Raw genomic sequence first — 9,254 nt, 5'->3', positions numbered from 1 at the left:
TATGCTGTCATTATATGCTGCTGAAAAGGGAGGGAGGCAGCCCTGTAACCCCCTGCCTGAGGCTGGACAGAAAGATGAGAGCTTTTACTGACAAAAGACTGAGTGAAGACAAGAACTACCCACCCAACTCTTTGCTATTGTTGGAAACATCACATATCAAGCCATCCACAGCTGAAGCTATGAAAGAAATAAACACATCTACTTTCAAAGGCCCTTACTCAAAACTGAACTAGGATGCAATAAATCAGCCCCCACATTCACACACACACACAAAAAAAAAAAAGAAAAAGAAAAAGAAAAAGAAAAGAAAAGAAAGAAAGGAAGGAAGGAAGCGGAAATTCAGATTAGTCACAAAGAAGTTCCCCCGCCTGCTCCTCTGTATGCATAAAGCAGTCTACTGAAGGCATCATCTTCACTTCATCTCTGCTCGTGGGACAGGAGCACCTAGCTTGTCTGCCCCCTGCTCCTCCAGGCTCCTGCTGTGCTCCTGGCCCCTTGCCCAGCAGTTGCTGGCAGCATGGCTGAGATGGAAGGACAGCCAGACGCAGAGCTGAGAAATCAAGACCAGAGGGATCACGAAAGGGAACCTGCAGAGGATGAGTGGAAGAGCTGGAAAAGAGGACAGGTTAGGGACACGCTGCACCTCGTGTCCGCAGCTGCTCAGTGGATATTACTGCTTGCCTGCTTGATTTACCTTGGTATAGATTCTCTGCAGCCCTCAACGGTAAGAGCTCATGTTCAACCCATTGTCTGCTGGCCTGTAAAGCTTTGTATGGGCTTTATATTTTTTAAGAAAAGAAAACATTTAGGTTTAGCCCTGTTCAAACCACAAGTTTTTAATCCTTTCCTTAATGATTGTCATTCTTTTTTTTTTCACATTGCCTGTCTTCAAAACAGCATTCAGTATTGCCCAGTGCAGGGTATGGGGACAGGTTGTCCAGAAGGGGGGGGTCGTTCCAAGAATGCTCTTTGCACTAGCCCCTGGGGGAGGGCGGTCTGCCTCCCTCCTGCTCCTTCCCCTACTTACAGTGTGTATTTCCATTTAATTAAACGGGATCATCTGGGTGGATGTTTGCTTTCAACAAGTGCATGTGAAAGAATCAGAACCCAGGTTGCTCATAAACATCTCCTGAACTTTTATAATGTACTGTATGTGCAGGCAGATATGTGAGAAAGCGAGGTAGCTTAACAGCTCTAGCAAGACCTCTGAAATATTTTAGCACTCTCAGCCTGTACATATACTGGGCTTTAGGAGCAGTCATCTATATCTGGAGAGGACAGCCTCGAGGTGGGTGGGTGGGTATACATGGAAGAGAGAAAGACTGATGTGGCCAGAGAGAGTTTTGTGTACATGTGACACCACTGCAAACAATATAAATAACAGAGATGCTTGAAACTCAGAATACTTGACCAGAAATTGCAGCAAATACATTTGTCCCTTTCATGGCTGGTGAATTGTCAACAACCTTTCGCTGCTATTTCAGTGCCACTTATGCACAAGCTACTTCTCCTCCTACATCTTCTCCAGGAGCTATGTACCACTTTAAGGCTTGTTGTGCTTTGTCTTGCCAGAGGTCATTCCTTCCCGCTCAGCGGTGGCAGAGAGACAAGCCAGGCATGTAACTGTGCCAGGGAGGGATGGCCCCATGCTCTGGGTACTCTGCTGTTTAATGAAAACCCCTGTGCTCTGCACAAGTTTCCCTGACCAGAGTCTTGCAGTGGTTATTAAACTGCAAAATGATGGCCCTGATAACACTGAAAGATAAGGCTTTTCCTTCAGTTCAGTCCTCTCCTCCTTCCACTACTTTGGGAGCGAGAAGTTGCACTGGAAGCCAATGGAGAAGGGCAAGCTATCACACTGCTCAAGGTGCAGAAACCTCTCCTGTGTCACACTCTGGTAGTGAGCCCTCATCTCTCAGTATCTCTCTCTTCTGTAAAAATGTTAACTCAAATCCTCCTTCTCCAGAGGAAAACGGCAGGGATGGCTGCTCCCTTGGGCTTGTAAAGCTATGAGCCTTACGAGCCCAAGAGAGCAGCAGCTGAGGAGGCAACATAGGACGTGCCTGGAGTTTCCCTTCCTCAACAGAAACAACTGAAACAGGGTGCTCGCGGAGCAGTGACTGCAGCAAATGAAAAGTCAAGGCCTTGGGAGTCACCAGAGGGCCTTTTTAGTTTTAAACACTCGCTAGCTGCAGGCTCAGAACTGGTTTCTATTATTTTAAGCAGATAACCATGATGTCCTGCTTTGACTGCGCTATGCTGTGCAGGAGCGGTGTCGGGGCTGTACGCAGGGGGATTTCATCGCACTGGAGTTACAGGGCTCTATAAGATAACCATGAACCGACTACATAAATATCTACAGGAGAGAGAGTCACTAATCTGACTTGACTTGTGGGGCAGTTTAGGGAGACGGACTTTAGAGAAGCAAGGGCACAGCAGCATGAGAGCAGCAGGTTGGGAGCACTGGTCCGTGGGAGCAACCGAGAGGCTGTCTATGTTCTTGGGAAGAGTCTCCTGCTCTCCAGGGCTGGAGAGTGCCACACAAAATTTAACAGCAAGACCATGTTTGATTACTTTCCATTATCCTCACGGCTCCTGAAAACCCCCCAGACTGTTCTGTGAAAACACAGCACAAATAATGTCATGGCACACGCTCAGGAAAGCCAGCAGATGCTGCCTGGAGAGCAAGCCTCAGCTGTGATTTCCAAATAAGCAAGTTAAAAAAAGAGAAGGGAGTGATAGTCTGCTTTTGCATCTGCAAGGCTTGTGAGTTTCCATCTCTGTGGGAATTACCACCTCCTCTTGCCACATGGGCTGGTATCAGGCCATGGCCAAGCCACTCACAGGTGTGATCAGGGGGTGTGAAACCCCCGTGATGGCAAATGCATGGGAGGTAAAAGCCTTGAGCAGCTGTTGGGAATTCAAAGGCTTCTAATGGTCTGTTGCAGGATGGTTTTGCCTGAACAGGGCAGGAAAAGATGCAGGAGGAGTAATCATGCAGAGGTTTAATGTAGATAAGGAAGATACAGCCGTAATCCTAGTATCTCCTGGTGTGCATAAGGTACAACCCCCTTCCAGTGCACAGTCGTCTGCAATCTTTATGACACAGGGACTCAGGAACATGGTCGCAACGGTCCTCTCAATCAGTGCGTGTTGCTACAGTGCCCTGAGATTTGTGCTTTGTGCAGTACAAATCTGCTCCTGAAACTTCTGCCACATGGCACGGCTCTAGACACAGTGTCCCAGGTAGGAGGAAGTCTCATGTTTGGGGATCCAGAACAGGCAAAAATGATGTGGAAACTTTGTGTGTAAATGACATGGGGAAATCTGAAGCAGTCAGCAAGGAGCACCTCTGTGCCCTCAGGCCTCCGGGCACCCTTTCCCGCACCCCATAAGAAGGCAGAACAGAGAAAAGAGGGATGACTTTCTTACTAGCTCACGGATGTCCTCCCAGTCCTAAGATATGTTCTCTCCTCAGCAGAATTTACTGGTAGATAATTGCGAAGTGCTTTGAGATTATGCAGTAACTGGCAGAGATACGTAAAACAGAGAACGTGCATTAGTAGCAACGAGGCTGATGTTCTTAGAATTGCTACAGGTTTGGCACCCACCCTGCCTGTGCTTAATACACTCTGTCCACCAGTGGCTAGATCGGACAGATTGCGATGGATGTCGTTTGACCTCAGAAGCTCAGCGGTCCTGTGCTTAGCTATTGTCTTGTTGGGAAACTACCTGGAAATTCCAGCTGCCTGAGCCAAAGAGTGAAATGCTCGTGCACTTAGGTGCCTAGAAAAAGAGTAAGAAAAAGACTCGAGCTGCTGAGGCAACAAACAGAATCAGTAACGTCGGGGGAGATAGATCTCCCAGAGCCGGTGCGCGACAAAAACTTGTATTTGGTAGTCGAATCCAGCCTTGCCAGTGGAGCAAGCAGCAGAGCACCAGCTGTGGCAGCACTAGAGGGTGCCAGAGCAGACCTTTCCCACCACCGGCACTCAGCACCCGTCTCACCCTCCGGCACAGGCCGCACAGTGCAGCCCCACTCCAACCTCCTTTCCCAGCCACTCGGCTTTCCCAGGGCGCAGCGCTGAACCTGCGGATTCACATGTCTGCGCTCGCTCTCCACTCTGTTCCAACGATCTCCCTGCGCCCAGAGTGAGGGGGCTGCTCTGTTCCTGTAACACACGTGAAAGTCAGCTCAACACACGTCTCACCAACCCGCTTTCTCCTTTAGGAAACCGATGGCATAGGTAGAGAGAAGAACACGGAGCAGCGAGCCTAACCTTTCACTCTTTAATCGGGCAAAACGCTGAAGACTTGTGGTTGTGAGGAGACTGCGGATTTGGGCCTCCTGTGGTTAAGATGAGAGATGGGTTTAAGATGCAAAGTTCAGATTTAAAAATCTAGTACAGAAGCTTGGTGTTTTACGTATCTGATCAGTAAGATACACGCTTCTGTATTTGCATTCACTTTTTCTGTTACACTCATAAAATGCAAATCAATTTAAAGCCTGTCTAAATGCACATCTAAGGGAGCCACCGAGACACACGTTCAGTAACAGCCTGACTCAAAAGTGCAGGGAGCCCAGACCCACCTCTTAGTGCCCTCCAGGAGAAGGGAGAGACGGCGGAGGCACATCTGGGTCCCAGCCCTGCAAAACAGGCACCCTGGCTGTGAGTCAGACTTGAGGGAGTCATGCAGAAGCGGCTCTGCACCCCGAGGTCTTTCCTTACTGTTTGGTCTGACTCCTTTACGTTCGCCAGGATATTTTTCTAAACAGGACCAACGCTACCAGTTGGGCTCAGCACCGGGCTGGAAGTCGAACTGGCTAGGAACCACTCCAAAATCATATTTTGTAATAACGATATAAAGGCAAGTAAAGAGCGTAGCTGGGTAGCGGCAGCGGTGCCAGCTGAGGCTGCCAGTGGTGTTTTTGGAGGCGCAGTCCTGGTCTCGGTGGGGAAACGAAAGCCATAGTGGCAGCAGCGAGGTGCCCGCTCGGTGCGATAACTGGGATTTCTCTTCTGTTTTTTCAGCCTCAGAGTGACAAAGTGCTGTGGACCCACATCCGGTACACAGGTAGGTGGATGTCGGGCAGGGGGGCACCCCGGGAGGGTCCCCGGTCCCTCGACCAGCGCCGGTACCCACGGCGCTCTGCTCACGCACAGCAGCCGCTACCACGCAGCTCTCCCTTGGCAGCTCGGGAGGGTTCCCGGCTCCGCCAGAGTGCTGTCCCGCTTACCGGATGGCTTCTGGCTCCCCAGAGCGTTTCCTGTGGGGGGCTCCCAGGACACTGCTACTTCTGGAAGGCTCCCGGCTTCCCTAGGTTGCATCTCCCCAGTACACCGGTGCCCCGGAGGGCTTCTATCCCCCGGATCCCGGGAGGGCTTCCAGCACTGCCTCGCACTGACTTGCGATCCCCGGGGACCGCCATGGAAGCCGGTGGCCCCTAAGAGGCCAGAGGCTGTTAAGCTCTTTGTGTCACGGCAATGGCGATTTCTTCTGATGGAGAAAGGTGCCAGCAGAGCTGTCTGGGAGGAGAGGAGCCAAATCTGAGCCGGTGCTGCAAAGTGCCAAAGCCAAACAAAAGGTTTTTTCCGGAGCGGAAGAAAAAACCCGAAAATCTACGTGGATTTCTGCAGTCCTTACCTACCTACTAAAACAGCTTTCACTCTGCAAGAGAACGAGAAAGTATTTTGAGAATTTACTGAGTACACGTGGTGTGCTTTTGGGGTATTTCTGAAACAAGTCAATGATTTCCTGATTTATGAAAAATGTAAATGATTTCCTGGGGAAGAGCGAGCAAGCGTACACGCGATAGCAGAAATAGCAGCGCCCTGAGTGCCGACTACACGGGATGTTTTGTCCGATGACAGACATCGACGACTGAAGCAAATAGTAAAATTTTTAAATTGTACTAAAATATTGTTAATGGTTTTACTTTCAGTTAATATTGTAAGGTAGCAACGAGCCTAACCTAATAGAAACCCATGTTCTTAGAGAAAAACCTTCAGAAATTTGACCTCAGCCCAGAGGGGCTGTCCCACCTGCCAGGAGACAACCTGGGTCTCCTGGTCCCAGGAGTTTCTGCTGTTAGGCTGAAAATCCAGGAGCATAGCAGGGAAACGTTTCCAGCAGAGCCCTGGGAACTGTTACTGCTCGTTCCAAGAGAAAACCTTTCGCGCTGAGTTCTGGTTTAATTTCTCCTGACTCGGCTCTATATTAATTTGCTGCTTCTGTTTCTGTCTCTATGTTGCTCTTTTATCCTGTCTTCTGTTAAAAGACCTCAGCCAAACCCAAAGACAAGGACTTATGTTACCAGCATCTCTGCAGAAATCAGTTTTTCTCTTCCTTCCAGCTCCAAATGCTTTTCCCTCTTCTTATTTACTGTCTTTTTTTCTGTTCTTTTTAGGAACCTGTGCTGCTTAAACTCACAGAGACGCTTTACCTACATGTCTGTATTTTAAGACAGACATACAGTAAATAAATAGTGCACAAATAGAAACTTGGAGGAATAATTCGTATAAACTGGAGTTGTGGTCCAAAAGGCACAGCTTGCTGAGGAGTGGGAACCTGGAATTTTCCACTGCAGATGATGCCTGACTAGAGTCGATGATATTTTAGCTCTGGTTTGCCCTATTCTCTAGTTCACTCTTTTTTGCTTTCCTATATTTTTCCACCTTTCCTACAGTTAGTCCGTATAAAAGAACCCATTTCTAAGAAGACATTTGGGATCATCTTTCCTGTCTTTCATTCCAGGTAAAAGCATCAAAGGAGTAGCCGTGAATCTCACTGCTGAAGTAGGCTCTATTCAGATCAGAAACGGTTCCATCATGATCGCCTGTGATGGCCTCTACCTAGTGTCCTTGAAGGGCATTTTCCGTGACCTGGAAGAGGAGGACTTGCTGAAGCTGACGCTGTGGAAGACAGACAAGAAGACCAGCAGGGCCCTCTGGGAGCAAACTGTCCAGGAGAGCGAGAATGCAGTAAATTTAATCACAGTGCTCTACTTGTTTGATCAAGATAACATCACCCTGCGGACCAGCTCCAACGCCACCATTGTGGATTTGTCATTTAGCCTTGTGTTACTAAATCCCTTAAATTGCTCGCTGTAGATGACGACGTATGGAATGTAACGTGTAAAGTAAAGCCTTTCCTAGCAAGCCATTCGCCTGTGGGAGGCTCGTTCTCACAGGCTGTACTTGTACAGGCAGACTGCTCTAGCCTCCCTCCCCGGGGCTGCGGAAAGCCTCGGCTGGAGTACAGATAAAGCACAGTGCGAACAGGGTTTACGTAGTGCGTGCCACGTTCACCTCTTTGGAGCTCTGCACAGCTGTTTTGCTACCTAGGATGGATCTTTCTAACACTGGAGAAGGGGATGTGTGAAGCCCTTGAGAACAGAAATGAAAGCCAAAGAGAGTCGCCTAAGCTTAGCTCGTATCTGGAGAAACCCCGGCTTTCTCTATTTACTTGACAGTATCTGTATAAAGTACAAAGGCGCTGTATATTTGCTAAGATAAAACTCTGGTAAATCGGGAAGATACCTCAAGTGTCTTGAAGCCATTTGGAGGAGGAGAACAGACTGTTCAATGGCCCTCTGCCTGGCAAGGCATGAGACAGGGAAGAGGCAGCCATGGACTTCCTTTGCTGTGATCCCGATAAATGCTCTCTCACAGGTAAAGACCACGAAAAGAAGGTGGTGTTTTGAGATGAGCTAACAGGATTGCGCTGGCCAGCAGAAACGCAGGCCCTGCAGCCGCTGTGAGGTTTTTAGGAGCGGCTTTTAAGAGCGGAGGTCCACTGGCTTTTTCCAGCTGTCTGCAGGCTACTCCTCAGCTGAGTGAATATCTGATGGGACATTTACATCTCAGCACCAGCTCTTGGAGGTGTTAAGTTGAAGAAGAATCCTTCAAGCACACACGCACAGACTGGCTTGACTCAAAAATGATCTAGGCACATAAACATTTGGAAAAACATGAATCTTCTGAATTTGGTGGGTTCTCTTCTAATGGTCTGAGTGAAGTCTGTAGGTCTGCACATCCTTTCCTCTGGGAGGATTCCGGTGGTTCCTGGGAGCCTCGCAGGAGGCCTTGTCATACAGGTACACACCACAGAGAGGTTCACAGGCACGACCTCACGACGTGCCTGCACACCCATGCGCACCCTGCCTGCTGAAGTCAGGCTGCTCTCCATCATCCTGGGCTGCACATCCCTCTTCTCGTTGCAGCTTGTGGCTGCTGAGGACAAGTCCTGCCCTGCCGACGCTGCAGGCAGCACGTGACCTGAGCACAGCCAGCGACTGTTGTGTTTTTGGGTGAAGTAGGGCAGATTTCAAGGGCAAGTGGACTACCTGGCTCCAATAATCTCCAGCAGCATTTCAGCATCTCACTGCTGGCTGTACATCCCAGAATTTTTTTGTTAAAAGTATTTATGTATTTATACTATAGGCATAAAAACATTACTTCAGATTCCTTAGAAACACTGGGAAGGGTTCAGACTTTGGGTTGTCAGCGCTAAGCTCCTCTTTGCAGATGTTCCCAATGCCCTGGAGCATTCCTGCTACTCGGGCACTGTGCTGCTTCCTCCCTCGGCTTTGTGGCTGACCCACTGCTGGCTCAGCATTCCTGTGGACTTGGGTGCTAAAGAAATCTTCCAGCCCGTGGTGAGCTTTTCCACACGTTTTACACTGTTGTTGGCAGGTTTTATGAACTTCCCTACCCAGGGCCAGGCCACAGCCCCAGGGGAAACCTCTGTGGCTGAAGCAGTTATTCACGCAGTGCCGAGAAACAGCCTTTTTTCATCTTGGGACCGAGAAGCTATGGGCTGACTTGCATCCACAGGATGCTCCTCCCCAGCTGCAAGGAGTGTTTTGGGCTTTTACCTCTGGCCGTGCTGCCTGCCATGGGGACTGAAGGCAGCTGCACCCTGCCCACAATCTGGGGATTGTCACACTCCCTGGCAGAAGTGAGAATGTGTTTCCCTTCTTAAAAGTTAATAAAACTTTCCTTTGTAACCTTTGGGCTTGGAGTGTCTCTTGGGAGGGGAGGGACTGGTGAATCACACATTCACTGTGTTTGAGCAGACATTTTCACTAGTATGAAGACTATAGGAAATTTTCACATGCTTTTTTTTTTTTTTGACAGTTCAGCCTCAGTCTCAGCTCTCCCCAGGGGTATGCAGGGCTGCTGCTTCCCAGCTCTCTTCTGTTTGTATCTGGTGACACCTTCCTCCACAAGGTTAAAAGTCTCTTTGATATG

The 9,254-nt window shown here is 49.1% G+C and overlaps 1 protein-coding gene across 1 annotated transcript; it reads left to right on the top strand.

The window, feature by feature from the left end:
- Nucleotides 1-526: 526 nt before the first annotated feature.
- On the top strand, nucleotides 527-7,112 carry TNFSF4 (TNF superfamily member 4). The gene is made up of 3 exons (XM_086617863.1): nucleotides 527-724; nucleotides 5,034-5,076; nucleotides 6,757-7,112. The coding sequence occupies exons 1-3, from the start codon at nucleotides 527-529 to the stop codon at nucleotides 7,110-7,112; spliced, it is 597 nt and encodes a 198-aa protein (XP_086473989.1).
- Nucleotides 7,113-9,254: the final 2,142 nt, after the last annotated feature.

This window comes from Tauraco erythrolophus, chromosome 10 (assembly GCF_009769465.1).
Source record: "Tauraco erythrolophus isolate bTauEry1 chromosome 10, bTauEry1.pri, whole genome shotgun sequence".
Classification (NCBI taxonomy): Eukaryota; Metazoa; Chordata; class Aves; order Musophagiformes; family Musophagidae; genus Tauraco; species Tauraco erythrolophus.
Note: the sequence above shows the minus strand (reverse complement) of the source record. Positions and strands in the feature narration are given on the sequence as shown.

Coding starts and splice junctions, on each gene's coding strand:
- TNFSF4 (XM_086617863.1), top strand. CDS start 527: ATGGAAGGACAGCCAGACGCAGAGCTGAGAAATCAAGACCAGAGGGAT. Junction 725..5,033: donor ATTCTCTGCAGCCCTCAACG/GTAAGAGCTCAT, acceptor CTGTTTTTTCAG/CCTCAGAGTGACAAAGTGCT. Junction 5,077..6,756: donor GACCCACATCCGGTACACAG/GTAGGTGGATGT, acceptor CTTTCATTCCAG/GTAAAAGCATCAAAGGAGTA.